This window comes from Pinus tabuliformis, chromosome 3_2, assembly GCF_031772625.1.
Source record: "Pinus tabuliformis cultivar Carrire ecotype Pingquan chromosome 3_2, CPIR1, whole genome shotgun sequence".
In the NCBI taxonomy this organism is placed as follows: domain Eukaryota; kingdom Viridiplantae; phylum Streptophyta; class Pinopsida; order Pinales; family Pinaceae; genus Pinus; species Pinus tabuliformis.
This window is the reverse complement of record NC_142302.1, coordinates 890,340,240-890,366,549: the sequence shown is the minus strand read 5'-3', so window position 1 is coordinate 890,366,549 and position 26,310 is coordinate 890,340,240. Positions and strand designations below refer to the sequence as shown.

At 43.5% G+C, this 26,310-nt stretch overlaps 1 protein-coding gene across 1 annotated transcript in view; it reads right to left on the bottom strand.

The window, feature by feature from the left end:
- Positions 1–26,310, bottom strand: part of SAMC1 (S-adenosylmethionine carrier 1) — a 317,141-nt gene that overhangs the window by 43,403 nt on the left and 247,428 nt on the right. Inside the window, exon 9 of the mRNA XM_089418748.1 lies at positions 12,446–12,497. Within this exon, the coding sequence (XP_089274874.1) occupies positions 12,446–12,497 (52 nt within the window). The remainder of the gene's footprint in view (positions 1–12,445; positions 12,498–26,310) is intronic.

Here is a 26,310-nt window from a genome sequence, read left to right as displayed (position 1 = left end):
GTCTTATCCACCTCAGTACCCCACTCAACCTACTTCTCATTCATATCATTCACATGCCCAGCCACAGCCTCAATGGAATGCACCTCAGTCGGGGTGGAGGCCCCAATACAACACTCCTCCTGCCATCTTGCCTCCACCACCAGTTCAACCTCAGCCATTACCTCCTGCTCCTCCAAGGCAACCTCAAATGCCTGCTCAACCGAACCCGAACCCCAACAATAGACAGGCCCAGCAGGTATACACTGGGGAAACCTCATGCCCTACCTATGCTGTGGAGATCCAGGAGATCAATCTTCGATCTGGAAAGACTCTACCAGATCGCCAACCTCCTCCCCCAGAGGATGAGGAAGATAAACAGGAAAGTGAACCAAAGGCTATTCCACCCTTTCCTGAGAGACTAACAGCCACCACACAACCCAACCCAGAGGAGGATGAGCTTCTGGGTGAGCTCAAGCAGTTGTGTGTGAAAATACCACTTCTCCAAGCCATCAAGGATGTGCCAATATACAACAAACTGGTTAAGGAAAAGTGCTTCAAACACCCAGGCAGGCGGAAGAAAGATGCTTCAACCATTAATGTCATAGGACAACTGTCTGACCTGATGCTAGGACAAGTCATCTGCCCAAAGTACCTAGATCCTGGAAGTCCTGTAGTAGATGTCCACATCAATGGCACCATCATACCTCACACCTTGATTGATCTGGGGGCTGCCATTAATGTGATGACCAGGGATACCATGCTCAAACTCAATCTTCAGGGTTCCTTGAGGAAGACCTCGACAGTACTGCAATTAGCAGATCGCTCCACCGTGACTCCCGAAGGGATTGTGGAGGATGTCTTGGTCTCTATTGACTCTTGGGAATACCCTGCAGACTTCCTGGTTCTGCAACCAAAGGCAAAGCTTACTGGATATCCTCTCATTTTGGGAAGGCCTTGGTTAGCTACTGCAGATGCTTACATAAGTTGTCGTGCAGGAAACATGACCATCAAAAATGGTCCCATGTCCAAGCAGCTAGTCCTATACCCTCCTGCCCAACCCTCCTTAGAGCATGACTTACCACTCTGGTTGGAAGAAGGAGAGGAAGACGAGGTGTACTCAGCACCTCTGTGCACCTTAGATACCACTAGAAGAGACCCCCCAACCGAGGATGACTTGATCGAGACCTTGATCCAGAATCCACCTTCCAGTGCACTACCCTTAGAGAAATTGGTGGAGGATGCCCAAGCTAGCACCTTAGTGGATCTTTGTACAACCAACCCTGTTACTTCCAGAATCAAGAATGTGGAGTTCGGCCCTGAGAAAGCATTGAAGATCAGCTCCTCCCTATCTCCTTCCCAGGAAAAGGAGCTGTGTAGTCTGTTGGCCAACCACCTAGATGCTTTTGCTTGGAGCTATAAGGAAATGAAAGGAGTCCATCCTTCGGTCTGTACCCATCATATATACATCAAAGAGGATTGTAAACCGGTTAGGCAACCCCAGAGGAGAATGAATCCAGCTCTTAAGGACATTGTCAAGGAAGAATTGCAAAAACTGTTGGATGCAGGATTCATCTACCCCATCTCAGATAGCGAATGGGTGTCCCCTCTGGTGTTGGTTCCCAAGAAAAATGGGAAATGGAGAATCTGTGTGGACTACCGAGAACTGAACAAAGCTACCAAGAAAGACCATTTCCCTCTACCTTTCATAGATCAAGTGTTGGATGGACTGGCAGGAAAGAAGTTCTTCTCTTTCCTGGATGGGTTTAGCGGGTACAACCAAATCCAAATCAGCCCGGAAGACCAAGATAAGACCACCTTCACTTGTCCTTGGGGTACCTTTGCCTACCGAGTTCTTCCCTTTGGGCTATGCAATGCTCCTGCTACCTTCCAGAGAGCTGTCTTGAGCATCTTCTCGGAGCTGGTCCATGATGCAGTGGAAATCTATATGGATGACTTTACTCCTTATGGGGCCAACTTCCAGGAAGCATTGTCCAATCTGGGAAAAGTCCTAACCAAATGCATCGAGATGAACTTGTCCCTTAGTCCTGAAAAATGTGAATTCCTAATGACTGAAGGGACCGTGCTAGGCCATACCATTTCTTGCCAAGGGTTACAAGTGGATCCTAACAAAATTGCTCTCATCAAGAAGGTTCCACCTCCTAAAAAGGTAAGGGATGTCCGGAGTTTCTTGGGATTAGCAGGATATTACCGGAGATTCATTAAAGATTTCAGCAAGCTAGCCTCGCCATTGTTTGGCCTGTTGGCAAAAGATGTGGCGTTTAAATGGACTGACGATTGTCAGAGGGCTTTAAATGAATTAAAGGACAAGTTGGTGTCAGCCCCAATCCTGAGAGGTCCAAACTGGGCCCTACCTTTCCACATCCACACTGATGCCTCGAACAAAGCCATAGGTGCAGCTTTAGGACAGGTTGAGCAAAAACTCCCATATGCCATTTACTTTGTTAGCAAAAACTTGTCCAAAGCTGAGCTGAATTACACTGTAACCGAGAAAGAATTCTTGGCTGTGGTCCATGCACTGAACAAGTTCCGACATTATATTACTGGTTACCAGACCTTTGTACATACAGACCATGCTGCAATTAGATATTTAATGAATAAACCAGATGTGAATGCTCGTATTATTAGATGGTTACTTTTATTGCAGCAGTTTGATTTGACCATTGTTGACAAACCAGGTAGAGAAAATGTTGTTGCTGACTTTTTATCTAGATTGGATTTGTCTGCAGATGAGGATGGAACAGTGGATGACCAGATGCCCGATGAACATCTGTTTGCTATTTCAGTACTCTCTCCATGGTTTGCTGATATAGCAAACTACCTTGTTTCAGCACAGTTCCCTCCGCACCTATCTTCCAGAGAGAAGAGCAGAATCATCAGAAAAAGTGCCTCATTTACTTGGATCGGGGGCAATCTGTTCAAGCTTGGCCCCGATCAGATCTTAAGGCGTTGTGTAAGGGAGGAGGAAGTCTTTGATATCCTCCTCACTTGTCATGATGGGCCTTGTGGAGGACATTTTGCAGCAAAGAGAACTGCCTTCAAAATCCTGCAGGCAGGCTACTATTGGCCCACACTTCATCAAGATGTCAGAAGATATGTCAGCCAGTGTGACCAATGCCAAAGAATGGGGAAACCGACCCAAAGGGATGAGATGCCTCTCCAACCTCAAGTGACTCTTGAGCCATTTGAGAAGTGGGGCATGGACTTTGTGGGCCCAATCAACCCTTCTTCGAGGCAAAGGTCTTACATCATTGTGTGTACTGACTATTTGACAAAGTGGGCAGAGACTAAAGCAATCAAAGCAGCAACAGAAGAAAAGGTGGCCGAGTTCCTAAGAGAAAACATCTTCTATAAGTTTGGCTATCCAAGAGAGCTGGTCACCGATCAAGGGAGCCAGTTCACATCCAACCTGGTTGAAGATCTACTAGCTCATCACAAGATCAAGCATAGGACTTCCACCCCCTATCACCCTCAAGCAAATGGGCAGGTGGAAGTCACCAATAGAGCATTAGAAGGGATCTTGACTAAGGTGGTGAGCAGCAGCAGAAAGGACTGGGCAGATCGCCTGGTTGAAGCCACATGGGCTTACAACACCACTTGGAAGACCACCACCGGCTTCACACCTTATGAGCTGGTCTATGGGAAGAAAACTTTGCTGTCCATTGAGTTTGAATACAACACTTTGAGGATGGCAGCTCAGCTGGACCTAGATCTCAGCCATGCACAACAAGAAAGGCTATTGCAGCTGAATGGCCTGGATGAGCACCGAATGCAGGCCCTCCTTCACTCAGAAGTGGTTCAACTTCAGAGAAAGGTGTGGCATGACCAACATCTCCATGACAAGCAATTTCAGCCGGGAGATTGGGCTTTGTTGTATGACTCCAGATACAAAGATTTCAAAGGGAAGCTGAGAACCAGATGGCTAGGGCCATATTCAGTGGAAAAATGTCATGACAATGGATCTGTGCTTATTAGGACCATTGATGAGGAAGCCATCCCCATGCTTGTCAATGGGCATCGATTGAAGATCTACAGGAAGCCTCCCTCAAGACAAGAGTTCATCAAAACTATGGAGAAGGCAGTGTTGGTCATAGAGAAGGGTTCTGCCTCTGCTTTGGGCATACCCTGAAGAATCTAAAAAAAAAAAAATAATAATAATAATAATAAAGATCCTTGGGTGAAAACCTTTCTGAGGCGCCCAAGGCAGGTAATAGGGGTGAAAACCTCATTGAGGCGCCCCTATTGTCTTTTCAAAAAAAAAAAAAAAAAAAAGAGAGATTGGAAAAAGATCCTTGAGTGAAAACCTCTTTGAGGCGCTCAAGGCAGATGGCAAGGGTGAAAACCTCAATGAGGCGCCCCTGTTATCTTTCAAAAAAAAAAGAGAAAAAAAGAAAAAAACAAAAGAAAAACAAAGTCAGCAGATTCATTATGTAAAATTGCATGCAGGTGTTCTATGGAGGAGAGGAAGCCTCTCAACTCAAAGCCAAGGGTCCTCATCATGCAGCAAGGACACCTTACCAGCACCTCCTCCAAGAATCCTCATTTTCTCCAAGGTATGTGCAATTTTATTCCAGCTTGAGTCTTCTACAGGAAGACGCAGATTTTCTACAGGAAAATGCAGAGTTTCTACAGGAAGATGCAGATCTTCTACAGGAAGGTGCAGACTCTCTACAGGAACGCATCCTTTCTACAGGAAACGCTGTATTTCTACAGGAAGCTTCCTGTAGAAGCTCAGAACGGGCCAGAATTCATTTCATGAGGCGATCTGACGGCTAAGGATCGGTTTGGACGCATGCATGCCACGGTTGTCAACCATGCACATTGCTGTTATCTTGCTCCACCGTCCTTGTCGACATGCAACCAAGTACCTGCACCAGCAAAGCAGATCGATGAGTCTCGAGGAAAAAAAGCAACCTGTAAATGGAAAAAGCGCTAGAGATCTCCCACCATATTCATCACAGTCAGCCCGAGGCTCCGAGAGCATGATCGTGAGGCCATCCATAGTCGTGCAGCATGCACCCAAGGAGGAAGAACTGTTCCAAGACATCCCGCGGGAGTCCTGTAACAGTTAAACCTGCTAGAGTGGATACCATTCACCGCGCAGGCCATCTGAAGGGAAACGTGGGCGCATGCAACTGAAGCATCCCATCCATCGACGGCAGCTCGTGAACATAGACCTCCGGGCCTGTATAAGTTCGCCAGCAACAGGTAAATCGACTCATCAGCGTCCAAAGAGCCGAAACAACGTGTACAGCCACGCAGGTAAGTGTCTCGACCCTTCCTTCCATCAGACTGCATGAATGTTACTTTGATTGATTGCTAAGTGTAAAGGTGAATTGGTTGAGCGACTGTGTGGCCATTTGGCCGGCCACGTCGGCCAGTTAATGGTCTAGTTGGATGTGTGGGTGGCGGCCATGACAAAGAGAATGGGCAGCATGCACGTGAGAACGATCCCGTCGAGGAAACGAGTTCAACAGGAGAGGCGGCGGCAGATCCGCGGGAATTGATGCGGCAGCAAGTGAACGCACAGTTGAATGATGGGGTGACGTCACCCAACGGTCCGGCGGGGACAGCTCACCCCCCGCGCCACGGATTCCGCCGAATTTGAAATCTAATCGGCTCGATCGCATTCATGCATTTATCACCCACCGGTTTGAACTCGAGCGGCTATCCTGCTCCTTCTGCAGTGTGATACGCCGAGCCTTTGGCTATCAGAGCGATTGAGAAGCACGCCCAAGGCGCAGACCGACTGCAATCTCTCCCGAAATCCGCGCGCTGCATTCTACAGGAACGCTGTCATCCTACAGGAACGCAGTTTTCTACAGGAAAGCGGGTGCCTCACGTAAAAAGGTGGCCAATTAAAGAGGTAACCCTGAACTCTTCATGCAACTGGTTATTAAAGGTGGCAAGATTGTCGTCCACAGTCCGGTCATAGAAAAACGGTGAAATTGTTGTCTGCTGTGCCTATACTGTCATTCTACAGGATGTCGAGTAATTAAATTGTGTCAAAGTTCCTCAGGGATAAGTTTGTGGGTTATGTGCATGATATCCTACGCTCTGTCTCAGTAAACCAAAACCTCTTCCACAATCACCACCTCTGGTTAACAAAACTGTGTTATCATGCCGGGTGGGTTTATTAGACGAGAACCCACTGATTCAGCCAAATTAAGGGAAAACCAGGAAGTGGTAGAGCTCTTCACACGAGCACAATGGATGTCTTTTTGTGATAAGCTGCAGGGTTACGATGATGAAGTGGCCGAAGAATTCTTGCAGGCTCTGAGGCCGAAATCCAAGACACTGGCCACAGTGAATTTCAGGGGCCTAAGCCTCAAGCTCACCCCGCAATATATCAGTCGAATCACTGAACTTCCAATGGGTCTGCCGTGGGATAAGGAAGAACGGAAGTTGAGCCAGCAGGCCAAGAAAGAATTCTTTCCACCTGAGGAGGAATTCTCGGAGGACAAAAATGGGGTGCGAAGAACGAGTCTGTTGCCACCATGGAATGAAGTCAGTTTGCAAATCATGAAATATATAACTTGTGAAGGCCGTTTTAGCATCGTGTATGCATATCACTTTCGGTTGCTCACTGAATTGAGGCACCGGATTGATCTTCCTGTAGAACAAAAACTGAGCATCCCTTATTTCCTGTTGCAGTCTCTAATTGAGTGTGCCACAAAGCTAAAAGAGGGCATACCAGATCAGATAGCCCACCATGGGTTGATCAAGCTTCTTGTGGAGGATGCGCTGCATTCATATAAGGTTCCCCTCTCATGGGAATCCTTCCGGAATTTGACAAGAGATGGAGACATTAAAATGTTGATTGAAGAAACGGGTTCTTCCAGCAGTGAGGAACAAGAAGCAGTGGCCGAGGGAAAGAGAGAAAAAGGCCAGAAGACCCCGACCACAGTGCAGAAGAAGGAACAAAAGAAGAAGCATGAAGAAAAGGATGACAAAGGAAAAGGTGGCACACCCATCTTGTCAGCAAGAGAAAAGAGGTTGAAGAGCAGAATGGACAAAGCTGAGGTAGTCCACGTCAGCCCAAGTACCTCATCAGCACCTGCAACCAAAGCAAAAAGCAAAACCCATGCGGCTAAGCAAGAAAAGGTGGTGACACCCGTGTCTACAGGAAAGCAGAAACAGGCTTCTACAGGAAGCCCGAAAACAGAGACAAGGGCTTCTACAGGAAGCCCGAAATTGGAAAAAGGGGCTTCTACAGGAAGCCCGAAATTGGAAAAAGGGGCTTCTACAGGAAGCCCGAAAATCATTGAGAAACAGGCTTCTACAGGAAGCCTGAAGACAGAGAAAGGGTCTTCTACAGGAAGCCCGAAAATTACCAAAGCAGGGGCTTCTACAGGAAGCCCGAGAGTGGCTAAAACCGGGTCTTCTACAGGAAGCCCAAAATTGGTAAAGAAAGGATCTTCTACAGAAGGCCCGGAAGTGGGCAAAGCAGGGTCTTCTACAGGAAGCCCGAAATCTGAAAAGAAGGGGCCCTCTACAAGGAGCTCTGAGAAAGCAAAACGCAAGAAAGAGAAGGCTGGTATTCTCGAAAAGGAGGCAGCAGCTGCGCTGGCCGCCCTCAGTACACCTCCAAAGCCAAAGGAGAAGAGAGAGAGGGAGACCCCTCTACCATCTGAAGCCAGGAGAAGTAAGAGGATAAACACGGGCAAGCCGCAGCCTCCACCCAGCAGCCAAACCATTTTAGGGGATGTCCCTACTTCACCCAGTGCGAGAACCCCCTCTAAAACATCAGCCACCCCCGAGAGGGGAAGCCCAAAAATAACTTCCTGGACACGAAAAATAGGCCAATCGCCTTCCGAAGCCCGGCTCAAGGAAATGGAAAAGGGGGAAGAAGCGCCACCTTCGTCACCACCAGGGGCAGAAAAGGCAGGGCCACCAAAAACAGGAAAGGAAGAGCATGCTCCGGGCTCTAGTTCTCGGCCAAAGACGAGGAGCCAAAGCAAAGTTGCTCAAGGATGAGCAAATAGTTTAGCTGGGGGGTGATGATGAGCCCCAATTTTTGGTACAATTTGGGCTCATATTGGCCTACTTACCTTGTTCAACCATTCATCTTTTACCACTTATGCATTCATTTCTTAGTATATTCGTGTTGTTTGTAGGAAGAAGGGCAGGCATTATATCTATGTGACTAATACATGATGATTTCAGGTTCTTGGCATTAAAGAGAGCAAAAGACCACGCAAAAGGAGACAAGGAGACAGCAAAGGTGGCATTGCATGTTTATAGGGAGGTTGTCTACAGCTTTAAATGACTTCCCTCGTACTTTTCACCTTAACTCCGAGCTCTAACAGCTCTCCCCACCGAGCTCAAAGGCAGCCAACACGTTCTACAGGATCAGCAGTTTTACAGCAGTTTGACTTTCAGTTAGACAGCCAAGCTCCACGAATGAAGGCAGCCAGCTTGATCCTCATTTTGTATAAATATGGAGGCCGTAGCCTTTGTTAGAAGCTTTTTGACTTTTGGAATTACTATTGTAATCTCTGAGCACGAGTTACAGCTCGGTTTTTGTTATTTTGTAAGCCAGTTTTAGCATGACCTTAGACTTTTGATTATGAATAAAGGCAAGCAGATTTGGATCTAATTCTGAGTTTTTAAGGGAGCTATAGCTCTCAGGTTAGGGCCCAACCTGAGAGCAATAGACCTCCTCTGTTTTGTAGTGTTATTTGCCTTTTGTTCCAGCACTTTGTTTCTTTACTTTGACATGCAATTCGAATTTACAGTCTGCTGATTTAGTTTTCGTGTGATTGAGTAGGATTAGCTTATGGTTACTTTGCTTTCAGCTGCTTAGATTCGATAGGAGGTTTGTAATACACAGGAGCTCCAAGAAAAGGTTGTTAGAGATCACTGCCATCTCTGTTTAGGGATTGGGGTGCAGTCCATATCAACCACCAAAAAGAAACGCAGTCTTTTACTTCCATGCAAGCTGCAACATAGTCATTTTCGTTGAAGATCCATCCATGCACTTTTGATATTGAACCATACTTCTACATTTTTCATTCCATGCACGGCTTCTTTTCTCGGTTTTACATTGTTGTTCATAGGTTTAATGGCACAGGTATCATAGGTTAATGAATTCTCGTTTTTGGTGCAAGACATAAGTCATTTGTTTCATTTACACTGCTCCATATCATTCCACTTCCTTCTTCTTCTTCTTGACCTCTCCTCAAGCCACCTACTCGGCCTCTGTTCAGCTCGTTTACCCTCCAACTCATCCATTGCCACGTAGCTTCATCTTTTTGACCTTTCGTTGCTGCTATCCTTCTATCCCCCAATCAACTCCATACACTCTCTCTCCATCTTATTCCTCTGCCCCTGAGCCATCACCAGTTCCATCTCCACCTCACCTATCCACCCAAACCATTCCATCCCTTCACCATCACCCAACACTTCCACTTACAGCACATCCTGTAGAAGTTAGCAGACTTCCTGTAGAATTCCTTAGTTTCCTGTAGGATCCCCTGCAGACATCCTGTAGAAGCCTGCAAACTTGGTTGCCGAGCATCCAAATGTTGTAGACCTCTGTGGACTAATGCTAGGGACCCTCTGGGACCTCTCCTAGCCATCCTGACCTTTCCCAAGCTTTCTCTCCCTTCGCACCACCTCTGCACAGCCAAACCCTAATAAGAGACAAATTCATAATCACTCCATCCACTTAAGCAAAAATACAAAAACAATGTTCTTTTCAATGGAAGTAGTTTGAGTTCATGCATTTCACATCACTAGAAGTAATGGCATCCTTTTTAGACATTTGCACTTTCACCATTGCATCATAGAGGTTAAACTAGTCAGATTAGGGTTTACTAGGGTTTCCATGTTTTGGTTGGCTTTCAGTTCATTGTTGCAAAGTAGATCAATTTCCCTTGAGATAGCCTTCGTCCATCATTTAGAAAGCTTCTTCTGAGAGCATATAGAAGTTGGCTTGAGCCCTAGCGGACTTGTGCCAGCTGACCAAGTGACAGCTGCGACAAGAGCTAGTACTTGTGCATACAGCACCGTCGCTTCCAAGTTTGTACGAACTACCGAGTTGATCAAATTAGAGATAGGGAGCCCCAGGAGTTGTAGCATTATTGCTACAATACTGGAGCCCACCAATTGCAGGGCCCCAAAGGCCAAGGATTGGATCCTGGAGAGCCAAGATATCCTCAAGGCTCTCAAGGATAACTTACAGGCAGCCCAAAACCAGCAGAAGATGTATGTTGATCAGCATCGAGTAGAGAGACATTTTGAGGAGGGTGACTTGGTCTACCTTCAATTGCAGCCGTACCGACAATCCACACTCAAGAAGAAGGGGGCCGAAAAGTTGCAGCCGAGATTCTTTGGGCCGTATAGAGTGAGCAGGAGAGTTGGAGAGGTGGCTTACGAGTTGGAGCTACCACCAGGGAGCAGGATTCATAACATCTTTCATGTGTCATGCCTCAAGAGGGTGTTGGGGCAGCAGGTTACAGCAGTCATGGAGTTGCCTCCACTTGATGATGAGGGGCATTTGATCTTAGAGCTAGAAGCCATCTTGGAAACCAGAGAGAGGAAGCTCCGAAGCAGGATAGTCAAAGAATATTTGGTGCGATGGAAGAATCTACTGGATGAGGATGCCACTTGGAGGGAGAGCACATTTTGGCATTGAAGTTGCTTGGGGACAAGCAACATTTTGGAGGGGAGGACCGTAATGTCCCTTCCTAAATAATTTTGGAACAAGGTTTAATTTTGTATTACGGGGCCAATTTTGGAGTTAGTGGACCCCATTCGATGCTATTAGGAGATTAGACTAGGAAAAGATGTTTTGTTTTAAAGTTAAGTTACACATGGGGGCCACCCTCACTAGGGAATTATGCACTCCCTAGTTCGATATGCATAGAGGGGAGATAAATTTTGCATGGTGTTGGTTAAGTGGGGCCAATGATGGAGGGAAAATTCACCCACGAAAACTATATAAGGAGGGCAATTCTCTTCTTCTCATTCATTCATGAGTGTATATCGATTTCTCTTGGTTGCTTGAGCTGCGTAGCTGAGTCACTAGCCGTTTAGCACGAGTTCTTCAAGCGAAGAGCTCATCCTTTCTTTAGGGGACTTCGAGTGCCACCCTAGGAAGGTTTCCTTCATTTCTTCAGGAGGAGATTCACATTGTGATTTCCAACAGTAGCATTTCCTTCCAAGTGGTGCGTATTTCTGGAGGACGCAGTGAGAGAGGAGGCTGAGTTGTTTGTGGAACTTAGCAGTGGAGTTTTGTTGTGAGATTTTCCGGAGGAGAGGCTGAGGAGAATTGTCAGCCCTTGCGGGAGTTTGGGAGTTGATTGAGCTGCAGGCTTGGCAGTGTGACTTTCGCACTTCCTGGGCCAGTGCAGAGGCAGTATTTGGGGAGCTCATTTGGTGGGTAGAGTATCAACCCTTGAGGCTGAGCTTTGCCGTGGAGGTTGGAGGAGCCATTTGGGGTGAAGTTTGCTTCCTTTCTGGAGCTGGGAGGAAGACTTTGTGGCCATTTCTTGCAGGCCGTTTTGCTGAAGCTGCTTGGAGGGCGTAGGCCATAGAGGAGGTCGAATTTGGGTGGTTGGTTCCAGGCCAAACCCTTTCTGGGTTTTTCTGGGTTTTGGCCAAGGAGTTTGTGGCTGAAGTTTCATCATTTTCTGAGCACCAGAGGTGAGGTTTCTTGCAACTCCTTTCCAGCCAGCAGTTGCCGTAACTAGGAGACAGCGCAGAGCTTTAGAGGAGCAGTTGCTTTCTAGCATTTGGGATTACTGTCGACACCTGGGTTCTGTCTAGCTTGCCCTTGAGGCAAGCCCAGGTGCTCTTTCCATACTATTGTACATTGCTCCATTAATAAATAAAATGGCTCAGCTGGTTCCTATTTCTGTTGTGTATTGAATATTTGTTGATAGTTTAATTTTTCTATGAAAACATCGAATTGGCTTTTGTATATCACTGTTTATTGAAGTTTGGAACATCACAAAGAAGCATGAGCTTGCATATAGATATTTTTGGCTATATGCTTAGACTCAACCAAAGCGTAATGGCATACATCAAAGCACACACCTACAAGACTTCTGGATGCATCAATAACTTTAATATGTTTCCATCTACATGGGACTCTATAGAATCTTCTCTATTCTTCCATCTCATAGGCAGTAGGCACTCTTTTAAGATTTCATCAAATGAAATTTTTTTGCTCTTATTCCCTTCACCAGAACTTAGCAAAGCTCAGTTAAGTACAAAGGTTATTAAATAAAATTACAGTCATGAGATTAAAATTACACCCATCATTCCAATAATTGAACAAATTACTTATAGCTTGGCAGTGGGAACAATCAACATAAATGCAAAAAATAGATATAATTAGAAACTATAATCAGAAGGGGAAAATAATTGCAACGAATGTGAGAATAAAGAACAGTAAAGTAATAACTAACAACATGTTTAGGTGCATGCCAAAAATTAATACCAGCAAAAGCACCAATGAGGGCATTTTCTGGATCATAAAGATCCCGCTTTGCCTGCATTTGAAAAGAACTTCATAAGTGATGCTATGGGTCACTACTTAGTTGAGATGTTCAATATATATACTTATTACATGAAAGGAATTGCATTCTGGAAACAGCGAAGAAACACCTTAATACGGAAGAGGTTTTAATATAGATACCACATTCTTATCTGTCAAATTAAATATTTGCATTTAATACTTAGACAACAATCGAACCCAATTCTGTATATAGTCCAAATATAGGTCAGCACTGGTAACATGGTCCTAATTATAGATCAACAATTGTAACATATACTAATGCTAAACGTGCACTAGATTTAGAAAAGAGCATGGTCAAAAAGTATATTGAAAGAAACTTTGCATGGACCCTAAAGTATGGAAAACACGTGGCATGTCACATACTGAACAAATGCAATAAAAAACAAAGACATGTGGCATATAGGAAATAAATGAATGTTTGACATAAAACAAATCAACTAGGAAAAGGAAAGATTGAGAAGTATTATCATAAAAATTCAAACTTCCAGCTTGCCATCTTATGATCAACACTTGCATAGTGGTAATATACCATGCTAATATAGAACCAACCAAATTTATAGAAAAGTATAAATTTTGCAAATTTGGCAGTACTTTCTGACTGCTAAGAGACAAGCTCACATAATATTACTGCCCAATGTTGGTGTTGACTAGCAAGTGAATAATATATTAGTGCAATTCTTCTAGTGAACGTTTTGACATGAAAAATGATATTTCCTTGTATGGCAATTTACATCTTCAGATTGAAATAAATTTAACAATTAGTCAAACTAGCTTAAGCCTTTGTTAATGATGAATGTGTACGGACATTCTAGCATGCTCATCATTCTAGAGGTCCTTAACAATGTTTGAGCACTTAGCCTGTCCTTGTATTTGGGGTCTGACCAGATTGCTCAGATTGCCACTAGTGACTAGACCAATGACAGTAGATGCAGTGTGGCTGTGGCATTTCTGAATTGAGGTTATAGTAGAGATTCTGATCAATATTGAGGGAGTTTTGATGATTTCAAATTTGTTTCCTCAAAAATCTAGCCGCATTTGACCATTTCTAATGGAGTGTTCCACCTTTTTCTTGAGTTCTATTTCTGTTTTGGAAAGCGGGAGCTACTAGAGGAACATTCTTTGAGAAAACCCAAGCTAGGAATGGGACACATGGCACATAAAACCTATGGATAAAGTCAAACACCATGATTATAGGAGCTGTTCTCCATGAGAAGAAGAACACATGTGGCAGCGAAGAAGTATTCAATCTCTATTTTGTGCGCCATTTCACCCTTAATGAGGAGCACCTAGCTTGAAGGAGACTTCTATATTCCTTTATGCATTTTAATGTTATTTTTTCTAGAAGGTTCATGGATCTAGAAATTACTCAATAATATTGTAAAATGTTTGAGGATAAGCTCTATAAAAGAAAGAGAGCTTTCATTTGCAATGGCTTGGATAGACGAATGGGATTTCCCCTCCAAACTTATTTGAAGATCTCTTGAGAGAAGAAGTTAAGGGTCAAGCTCAATGCAAGGTTCTCTATTTCTCCTTTCTCTCGCATGGATGACTAGGGTTTGGACTTTCTTTAGCAAGGATTACCATTGTAGTTTGCTGCTAAAATAATCTTTGTACGAGGGCATCATTGCTCCAATAGGAAATTTAGGCTGAGGTAAAATCCCCCACATCCCCCCAACTCTTGATGTAGCCTTGGATAATTGAAGAATTCTGCTGCAGGAATTTTCCGGTTATATTGTGAAAATTCCAAATACGAAATTCTACTGTAGCCACTGGATTTATTTCACCTAATTATTTCTCACAAGTTATTTACGAAATCCCTCCAGTAAATATTAAAATAAATTCTACTGCAGTTATCACATGAATACATAGAGAAAATAACAGTGATATACAAGCACAAGAACCAATCACATCAACACAGTTGTTTTTGGACAATTGTCCTCGGAAAAACCCAATGTAGGAAAATTGGTGCAACAGATGAGAGTTTTATTAATCTTCGACAACAATTGCTTTACAAAGAATGATTTTACAGAGAAACTGAGACACTACTGAGACAAAATACCTAAGGCAAATGTCATCCCTCTCCTGGAAACTTTCTGACACCTTGGAGACCCTTCTCCCTCTTCTACGTCACTTCTGCGTCAGGCTGCATCCCTCTGCGTCAGCCTGCGTGAGGACTACATCTCCTGGATTGCGCCTTCCCTCTGCATTGTCTCTTGATAGCCCTGTGTCACCTCCTTCTCAGTCATTGACTGTTGTTTATGCCTTCCTCTTCCTCCACCCTGCAACTCTCCGACTGAAATCGATCTCCTTCTCTTTAAGAATCGATTTTCCTTCGGATACTGAGTATCTGCCAGTGTGTCTCCAAATGATCCTCAAGTCTTCTCTTATACTTTTTTTGTTGATGAATCAACGACCGTGATTAAGTCTCTAATCAACGACTAAGATCAAAATAGACTTGATTCTCGTCTCTTAGAAGCTTCTCACCCTTATCTTTATTAATACCCATTAATATTTTTATTTTCCTAAGTCTAGACTTAGGAACCCATTAAAAATATTAATTATTTTAATAACTCCTCATCTGGGTGGAATTTCTCCAAACGATTCTGGGTCTTGAAGATCTCATGTATTCTAGCCCCTCCACAAAATTTTGGAGCTAAAGCACATCCGATGCTACCCAAAATCAACACTCCCTCTTAGCGAGGAATGTGCTCTAGCAGTGCTTCCCCATAGAAGCACCACACTAATCCATGGCATCGGTCCTCTGCCCTTCATCTCCTGCACTGCTACAACCTGTACTGCTGCCTATGACACTACAACTGTCATTGCTACATCTGTACTGCAGCTCCCTTTGAATATGTTGCTCATAGCACTGCCACTGCTAACTGTTGCACTGCAACTCCCGATACTATTCGTTTCTGCTACTCAAATGGATTCTTCACCATCCCCATCTTCTCCCTGAAATAAACAAACTTTGTTCTTCCTAAAACCTTGGTGAAGATGTTTGCCACCTGCTCTCATGTTGGAGTGTACCTCAACTGTACAGCCCCTCATTAGACATAGTCTCTGACAAAGTGACACCTAATATCAATGTGTTTCGACCGATCATGAAATACTGGATTCTCAAAGAGCTTGATGCAACTTTGATTATCACACAAAATCCTGGTCACTTCCATCCTTCTCCTGAATAGATTCACAAGCAATATCCTAATCCATATAGCTTCGCAAAAATTTGTGCTAGCTGCCATATATTCTGCTTCAGTTGAGCTCAAAGCCACGGATTTCTATTTTCTACTACACCAAGAGGTCATTCCTGATCCAATGTTGAAACAATACCCAGTTGTACTTTTCCGATCTACTGAACTTCCAGCCCAATCTGCATCAGTGAACCCACTCAACCTGATGTCATTGCCTTGGGTGTACAATAGTCCATGTTCGACTGTTCCTTGTATATACCAGAGAACATGTTTGGTTGCTGCCCAGTGCGCCCTCATGGGTTCCACCATAAACTAACTGAGGGTGTTGATAGCGTAACAAATTTCTGGCCTGGTATTGACCAGATACATCAAGGACCTTATAAGCTACCTGTACAAGGTGGGATCAACGTCTTTATCTTATGATGCATCAATCTTCTTCCAATTGGTGATCATTGGAGTAGCCATAGGTCTACAGTCCTACGTCCTGAATCTTTTCAAGGTCTCTGTAGCATATCTACCTTATCCAAGGAAGATCTCACCCTTCTGCTGCCAAACTTCCAACCCCAGGAAATAATGCATCTATCCCAAATCCTTCATGTCGAATTTTGTGGTTAGGTTCTTCTTGCAGTCTTTGATGAGCCTGGATGATCCTGTCGAGAAAAGATCATCCACATATAACACTAGGATTGGAGGCTCATTCTCTACGACAAGATAGTAGAGATTAGGATCTGCGTCACTCTTGACGAATCCCATCTTCTGCAAGTAGCCATCAATTTGACTGTACCATGCTTTAGGTGCATGTTTAAGCCCATACAAGGCTTTCTTCAACCTGCATATATGAGATTCCTTCTCATGTGTCTCAAAACCCTCTGCCTGTTCAATCTGTACTTCTTCTTCTATCACCCCGTTCAAGAACGTCGTCTTGACATCCATCTGGTGAATCTCCCACCCCATCTGTGCTGCAAGGGATATCACGGTTCTAATAGAAGTATACTTGGCTACTGGGGCGAAGGTTTCTTCATAGTCTATATATTCCTTCTGAGCATACCCCTTAGCCACAAACCTGGCTTTGTATTTCTCCACACTATCATCTGCAGCATATTTGACTTTGTAGATCCATCTCGAACCTACCACTGACCTGTCCTGAGGCCTAGGTACCACTTCCCAGACATCATTGACCATTATAGAATTGTATTCCTCCACCATAGCATCTACCCATACTTGATGTTGAACAACCTCCTGAAAACTAGAGGGTTCCCCAACCTGAGCTACTAAGGCCTGGTATCTGTCTGGCTGTCTTCGCTCCCTTTTATCATTCCTAGGTGCACCAATGAAGTCCTCTGCATCCCGTAGAATCTGTCGAAGTTCCCGACTCGTTCTTCCACTGGTAGTGGGTACATCTATCAGCTCTTCCTCTTCCTGAGATTCCTCCTGTTCTGAAGCTTTGCCTTTAAGAGAATCAATGGTACTAGTTTCTGCTAGTCTAAGTGGTTGGACCAACGAATCATCTTTTGACTGCTCCTCAGAAGGAATTTCTCGGGATTTCCTAAAAGCTTTGTTCTCCATGAACTTTACATCCCGCTGAACTACTACCTTCCTACTCCCTGGAAGATAGACTCTATATGCCTTAGCATTCTCGCTATATCCCACAAGATATCCTTTATCAACAGTTTGATCTGATTTCTTTCTCTTTTCTTCGGGTATACGATAATACGCCAAACTCCCAAATATCCTGAAATGACTAATTTCGGGTGTCTTCCCAATGAAGACACTTTCCGAAGTGATCTTGCCCAATGCCCTATGTGGAGTCCTGTTCTGGACAAACTCTCGTGCTGCATGCTTCTGCCCACAGGAATTTGGGCATATCCTAATCATATAGCATCGCCCTAACTTCTTCCACAATAGTCCTATGTTTCCTTTTTGCTACTCCATTATGCTCCAGATTATAGGGAGTTGTCCACTCTCTTTTGATGCCTTCCCTAGCGCAAAAATTGGTGAAGTCCTTGTCAAGGTACTCTCCACATTGTCTGAGCGAAACACCTTTATCTTCTTTCCTACCAGATTCTCTACTAGAGCCTTGAACTCTTTGAATCGACCAAAAATCTCATCCTTGGTTTTCAGAAAGTAGATCCAAGTCTTCCTAGAATGGTCATCAATGAAGTATTTGGCACCACTCAGAGATTTTGTGGACATAGGTCAACAGATATCTGAGTGTATCAATCCTAGAACACTCAGTCCTATTGTTACTTCTGGAAAAATCTGCTTTGGCATACATGCCTAGAGCGCACCCTCTGCATACATCATCTCCTTCAGCACTTAATTCTGGAACTGTTGATACTGTTTTCCCGAGAATTCTCAGAGCCCCACGGTCTAAGTGTCTCATCCTCCTGTGCCATAGTTCATTCAAATCTTTATCCCCGCTGCTGCCTATCAATTCCATTAGAGATTCTAGTTGTAATTGATACAACCTATTACTTCTGATTCCAATCTGGGCCTTCTTTTTCCAACTCGGGTGTTTGACATATACTTTCTCCTTAATGAAGAAAACGTCATAGCCCTTGTTTTGAAGTTGAGATACGGAGAGTAAGTTCATCCCTAATCCTGGTACATGCAGCACATTGGGTGCTCGAAGCCGATCTCCTGCATCTGTTTGAAAGACTACAGTACCTCTTCCTACGGGGGTACATTTTGCCTTATTTCCCATGGTGATCTGAAAATTCATCCTTTCTTCCTGATAATTCGAAAAACATTCTCGTATTCCTGTCATATGCCAGGAAGCTCCACTATCTATATACCAAACCTCAAAGGAGGCAGAACTTGCTAGGCAAGCGACTTCTTCTTCCAGTCTGGAAGCTAACATAGAATAATCATGATCCATGTTCTTCGTGCTTTCTTCTTTCTCTGGAGATTTGCGTGAGTCCCTCTGAGTTGATGCCTCAACATCATGCTCCTGACTCATAGCAGATTCTTCTCTCCTGTTGCCCGATCTTTGCTTTGATACCATGTGAAAATTCCAAATACAAAATTCTACTGCAGCAACTGATTTATTTCACCTACTTATTTCTCACAATAAGTTATTTACGAAATCCCTTCAATAAATATTAAAATAAATTCTACTGCAGTTATCACATGAATACATAGAGAAAATAACAGTGATATACAAGCACAAGAACCAATCACATCAACACAGTTGTTTTTGGACAATTGTCCCCAAAAAATCCCAATGTGGGAAAACCAGTGCAGCAAATGAGGGTTTTATTAATCTTCAGCAACAATTGCTTTACAATGAATGATTTTACAGAGAAACTGAGACACTACTGAGAGAAAACACCTGAGGCAAATGTCATCCCTCTCCTGGAAACTTTCTGACACCCTGGAGACCCTTCTACCTCTTCTGTGTCACTCTGCGTCAATCTGCATCCCTCTACGTCAGCCTGCATGAGGACTGCGTCTTCACTCTGCGTTGTCTCTTGATAGCCCTGTGTCACCTCCTTCTTAGTCACTGACTCCTGTTGATGCCCTCCTCTTCCTCCACCCTGCAACTCTCCCTTTGAAATCGATTTCCTTCTCTTTGAGAATCGATTTTCCTTGGGATATTGAGTATCTGTCGATGTGTCTCCAAATGATCCTCCAGTCTTCTCTTATACTTTTTCTATTGATTAATCAACGGTCAAGATTAAGTCTCTAATCAATGACTAAGATCAAAACAGACTTGATCCTCGTCTCTTAGAAGCTTCTCACCCTTATCTTTATTAATACCCATTAATATTTTTATTTTCCTAAGTTTAGACTTAGGAACCCATTAAAAATATTAATTATTTTAATAACTCCTCATCCGGGTGGAATTTCTCCAAAATTTAAGGGTCTTAAAGATCTCATGTATTCTAGCCCCTCCACAAAATTTTAGAGCTAGAGCGCATCCATTGCCACCCAAAATCAACATATAGTTATTCATTCAATGTGAAGCCATTTTTAACTAAGAAAGAAGATTAAGTGTGGTATGTTATCACTCTTTGATCTCATGGTCTTGGCTAATCATTCAGTTAGAAGGTTGTTACACACAATCCCTTTCATTTAATGTTTCATATAGGTGATGTGTAATGTTCCAAATTTGAAATTTACAAGAAATAACAGAGACATGTATAAGGAAATAACAACAATAAATGAGTTCCAAGCATACACATCAAAATACACAAGAAATTACGCTAAACCACTGAGCCATTTTATTAATACAGGAATCTGAGTACATAAATGGCAAGGAATGATAAAACCTAGGCCTGCTATTCAAGCTAGGCAAACCCCGGGTGAAAACTTGTTGATCGAACTACTGAATTGGCTCCAACTGATAATGCGCACTACCCAGAAAATCTGTTACAGACTGCCAATAGGAACTGGAAGTTCTGCTCAAAATAATACCTAAAATGCTCTAAAATTGCAACCACGGGCTCCACTCCTCAAACCCAAAAAAACCCTGAAACGTTTTGGCCTAACACCAAGCCAAAATCGAACCCACAATGTGATGTGAAATTCCCAACTAACCAGCAATACGCCCTGCTATAAGAATGTAGGATTCTGGCTCGAATACTGCCTAAGAAATTCTATAAAATTAGTTGAGGCCTCCTCTCAATAAACCCACAAAAACCCAGAAGTCCTTTGGGTTGATTCCAACTTCACCCAGTGACCCCAAGGAATGAGTGTGGCTCTAATCGGTTTGGCTAAATATGTTGTAGAGCAGACACTGTTGTAAATGCCCAAAACAACTGCTGGAAACTTCTCCTCCAAGCCCACTGCAAATAGCTGCCTCAAACCTCCTTATATATCCTTAGCCAAATTCCCCACAAACTCCTGCTCTTTATTCCTACACAGTAAATAACCAGTGACCCCTACGCAGGGCCTGAATTAGACAAATTTGGCCATCCAAAATGCAACACTCTGAGCCCTGCAAATCAGTAAGGAAAAAGTTGTCCTCCCGGTAGATGAAACTCTACAAAATCTCTTGCCCAAACTCCATTGTTTGCTGGCCCTTCTCACTCCCATGAATTTCCTTTTGTGCCCAAGGAGAAGCACTCGTGCTAAAATTGGCAACTAGGGCCAAACTCCATGTGGGTCTTCTTATTTATGGCAGTTGATTTTTTCTTGGATTCCTCTTGTCGAGAGGTGTAGGATTGATCTAAAGATCATCTGATTCTGACATGTATTCATGGAGATATGAATTTATTTGCATTATGTGACAATTCGTCAAGGTCATCCAGCAGCCAAATTGCCCCCACCTGTCCTCAACGTTTTACTATAAATAGAGGTGGCCTTCAAGTCATTTTCACACACACTCTTGTGATCTCTCTTCATTTCTGTTTTGGGTTTTGATGAAGGAGAGATCTAGAGGGAGTGCCCTAGGCTCTACGCTGCCCTAATGGAGAAGCTCTAACGCTGCCCTAATGAAGAAGCCTAACGCTGCCCTAGCATTCATGAAAGAAAGACCTCAACGCAGTCATGGAGGAGGCTTCTATAAGTGCGGCAAGGAGAAGTTCTAACGCTATCAAGGAAGAGATTTATATGTTTCCAAAGGAAGGGATCCAATCCGCAATCTAAACACAGTCAAGAGGCACTCATATGCAACCTAATCTGGGAGCCCTAATCCGCAAATTGATGAGGCTCCTATTTGCCCTAGCCGCAGAGAATAGAGGGACTGATGTAGCCCTATAGATGCTATTAAATGACTGTAGAAAGAAGAACTAATCAGCTATGGAAGACAGGCCCTAAATGTTGTCAAGAAAGGGCTCCTATATGCAATATATGTATGATTTAACCTTACCTTAGCCGCAATCCTCAAGGGTGTTCTAATCTGCAGTTAAGGGTGCCCCTTTCACGTTGTCTAAAGGATCTGTTCTTAGCTCATGAAGGCCCCAATCTATGCAGCAGTTAGACTCCCATACGCTGACAGATGTAGCCCTTATCCGTTGCCAATGAATATCTCCTATCACTGTGTTTGTACTTTGTCCAGAGAAGGCCTTTCCTCAGCAAGGATGGTTTGAATTCTTAGCTAGAAAGAGGTCCTAATATTGCAGTCAACAGAGAGGTCTCTAATCACAGTTAAAGGAAACTCTAAACATACCAACGAAGCCCTAAATGCAACTTGAATTAGTGAAGGAGACAGCGTTGTATCATGATTATGTCTGGGCATGAATTAAGGGTTCATGAGACCTATTGGAAGAAGCTATTGCTACAGCCAGCTACTTTGCTAGGCTGCAAGCCATAGCAAGCAGCTAAGGTTGTTCCATTGTTGTATGCATTGAGTGTAGGTGACAGCATGATGGATTCAGTATAATGAAGTGTAGCATAGTGATGATGGATGCAGTATAATGAAGTGCAACATAGTGATGATGGATGCAATATAATGAAGTGCTGCATAGTGTAATGAAGTGCAGCATAGTGATGATGGGTGCAGCAAAGTGATGATAGATGCAGTATAATGAAGTGCAGCATAGTGATGGTTGGATGTAGCATGGTGACAGATGCAGCATGGTGGTGGAATCACCTTGGAAGAATGTTTTCCTTCACCCAAGTTCAGAACTGCAGTCCATGTCCTCAGATCTGCAACCTCATTATGTCATCTTCATGGTGATCTCTACTTTTGACAAGTCAAAGTGCTGACTTCTGATGTATATGTACTATATCTCTCTGCTAAACTATTGAAGAATATAAGAAGAATTGATCAAGGGTTTCCCCACATTGGGGTTTGTCCTAGTTGGCGCCACATCGTGTCCTCTTGTCTTGGCATGTTTTCTGCGATTTATGTTTATGTCCTATCTGCACATTACTATCATGCTGATACGATTGCTAATCTGAATATTGTCATTGGGATAATATGAAAAATTGAAGTAAATTGCGCTAAGCATAGAACATATCTAAAATTATCATGGTACTGGAGCTGAGGCGAAGACAAAGCCCAAGCAAAAGTGAAAGAGCAATCACCAAAGACAGTTGGACAAAGTCAAAAGGATCAATGGGTTCCTCATCCCACTTCAAATTCACCAAGGGTGAAGTCGAAGAAAAGAAGATTATCAAAGTGGCGCAACAGAAGTATCTGGTGGCCTACCTACAGGTCACTTCAATGGGAAGTCCGGATCTAAGAATGGAAGGAAAGGCAGATGCCTTGCTTGCAATAGGCTTGGCCAATATGCGAGGATGTGTCCAAATAGAAGGGACACATCACTTGATGATGATAACAATCATTCCAAGGGCATCGTCAATGATCAAAGGAATGACAGGTACAATGGCAAAGGAATAAAAGGAATGCAAGTCATCAAGGAAATGGTCGACTCTTCAAGGAAAGCAAGGAACTCCAAGTATGAAGAATCAAATGTTGTTTATGAGTATTATCTTATGTCGGCCCTCTCCACCGGACTCATTGGGAAAATTGATAGTGTTGCCTCAAGGCACTTCACTGGATTCAAGGAAGTGCTCTTTAATATGATAGAGAAGGAAACAATCTTGGAGATTATTCTTGGAGACGATGCCACCTATCTCGAAAAGGATGTAGGGAATGCTACCCTTCAATTGAATGAGGGTAGCATAATTCATTTACTAGAAGTTCTTTACGTACCTGATCTCAAGAAGAACCTGGTGTCCATTTCAGCAATGAAAGTCAAAAGTTTCAAGGTGGCATTCATCGATGAAAAGGTACGTGTTTGAAAAAGGAATTTTTCAAGATGCGTTTACTCTTGGGTTCAAGGTTGGCAATTTGTATCAAGTTACAGGAAGTCCATTGGGGACCATGTCGGTTGACACATCTCTTCTATAGCACCGGAGGTCTACCCATCTTCATTATGGGGCCCAACCTGTTGTAAGACAGATGCTGTCAGGGATGCCTGCACTCAAAGAAGAGCATGAAGGTACATGTTCGAGATGTACCGAAGGAAATATTACAAGGGGACCATTCCCCTCATGTTATAACAAGACCACAAATGTAGATCAACCCGAGGGGTTTGAGATTCATGTTTGGGAGTCTCATGTATGCAAGTTGAAGAAAGCTCTCTATGGCTTGAAGCAAGCACCCCGGGCTTGGTAAGAGAGGATTGATAGCTATCTAATGAGGCTAAGATTCACTAGGAGTGACATTGATCCAAACCATTGCTTTAAGGTTGTGGATGATAGACCTCTCATACTGATACCTTATGAGGACGATCTCTTTCTGACAGGTGCAGACCCTCTCATTTGCAAAAGTAAAAGGGAATTGGATTTCGGGTTTGGAATGGTGAACTGCAAGCCCGTGACTACCTCGATGAAGCCTAAGTTTAAAAAGTTGTGGTAGTGACGTCGAACCTGATTTCAGAAATGCCTCTGAGTTTCATAAACTCATACTAGAATTGATGTTCTTGGTGAACTCCTGTCCGAATATATGTTTTGCAGTTAGCATGTTGAGCTCATATATGGTTGATCCTCCCTGGATTGGTGCCAAGAATCATTTGAGATATCTTCAGGGCACAATCTCCCATGGATTGAGTTACACTGCCGGAAATGTGAAGCTACATGATCATTCTGATGTTGATTAGGCAGGCAGTGTGGAGAATCGCAAGAGCACTTATGGGTGTTGGTTCTCTTTGGGTTTTGCTTCGATATCCTGGATGAGCAGGAAGAAGAAGTGTGAAAATTCTATCACTGCAACATCGGATTTACTTCTCCTACTTATTCTTCAATAAGTTATTTATGAAATTCCTTCAATAAACATTAAAATAAATTTTGCTGCAGATATCACACCGTAATACAAAAACAAACACATGTACAAGAATCAACACATTGACACAGATATTTTGGACAATAGTCCCTGGAAAAACCCAATGTGGGAAAACCGGTGCAGCAAGGGAGGATTTTATTATTCAGCAATTCTTCAATACAACAGGGTGCCAAACTGGCTTACCCACAGAGAGAAAAATTCTCCAACACTTCTCCTAGTCCTAGTGTCAGCTTGGCTGACCTCTGTGTGGCTCCCAGACACTCTGCGTCAACCCTGGGCCTCTCTGCGTCACCCACGCAGGCCCTCTAGTGATTGCGCAGTCTCCTACTGCCTCTGCGTCTGCCTAAAATGCCCTGCGTCTGCCTCTCCTGCCTCAGCGCTGGTCTCTAATGGTTGATCCCTTCTCTCTGTTCCATACTTGCTACCTCCTGACTGCTCACCAGACCACTAGTTCGAATTTCTCAGCTAACCCCGCTCCAGAAATTGAACTGACTGGTCTCCCTCAGTGTATCCTCCAAGTGACCCTCAAGCCTCCTCTTATACTTTTCTCGTTGACAAATCAACGGCCGAGATTAAGTCCCTAATCAACAGCTAAGATTAACTCTGGCTTGATCCATGACTTTTGGACCCTTCTAACACAGTTTTATATTAATTCACATTAATATTTTATTTTCCCTAAGTTTAGACTTAGGGACTCCATTAAAAATATTAATTAGTTTAATATCTCCCAAATTGTTTAGAATTTGCCCAAACCATTACTGGGTATTGGAGACCTCATGTACTTTAGTCTCTCCACCAATTTTTGTGGCTAGAGCACATCCGATGCTACCCCAAATCAACAAGAAGTTGGTTGTTTTGAGCATCGATGAGGCTGGATACATAGCTGTGAGTATGGCCTCTTATGAAGTTGTCTGGTTGTGGAAGCTCTTCTGTGAGCTGTTTGGACACGTGTTGAATACCATCGTGATCTTCTGTGACAACCAGAGTGGGATTCAATTGTTGAAGAATCCTGTATTTCATGAACGCTCCACGCATATAGACATCAGGTACCACTTTATCTAGGATATGGTACAACGAGGAGCAATAAGGCTCCATCACATTGGCACTGATGTGCAGGTCACCGACATTCTGACAAAGCCCCAGGGAAAGGTCAAATTCTTGACTTTTCGAGAATGACTAGGAGTCGTAGAGAGACCCTCTCCTGAGTGTCTTGTATGATATGGATATTGAGCTCTGGGAGCTCCGGGGGGCTTGGGGTACTTCTTGGAGCAATGAGCAACCATAGGATGAGTGGTTCAGCCTTCCCCTAGTGGTTTGCTATGTAGGCAGGATGAGTGGTTCATCCTTGTCCTACTAAGACACAATCATAGGATGAGTGGTTAAGCCTTCCCGTAGTGATTTGTTGTGTACAGGGTAAGTGGTTCAGCCTTCCCCTGGGATACCCCATGGCGACATGTAGGCAGGATGAGTGGTTCATCCTTCTCCTGTTGAGACATCCTATCCATGCAGTCTGGGACTCATGGGAAGTACCTCTCATCTGACCAATGAGTAGGGAAACGAGGAAGGGGACCATAGTAGTACCAATGGATGCATCGTGTTACTACCGTACTCCCTATGCTAGGATGATATTGATCTGGGATCAATTGGAACTGACTTCGGGTCAGTAAGAGTGGTATGACACAATCTCTCTATTTGGCACTGATTTTGGATCAGTAAGAGTGGTATGAGTGTAACGGCCATCTAAACTAATCCACTATATAAAGTTTCAAACTTTATAATAAAAACAAATGTGATGAATTTTAAATAATAAATTTATTTAAAGTTTTATAAATATAATTTTTTTAAAAACTTTATAAAAT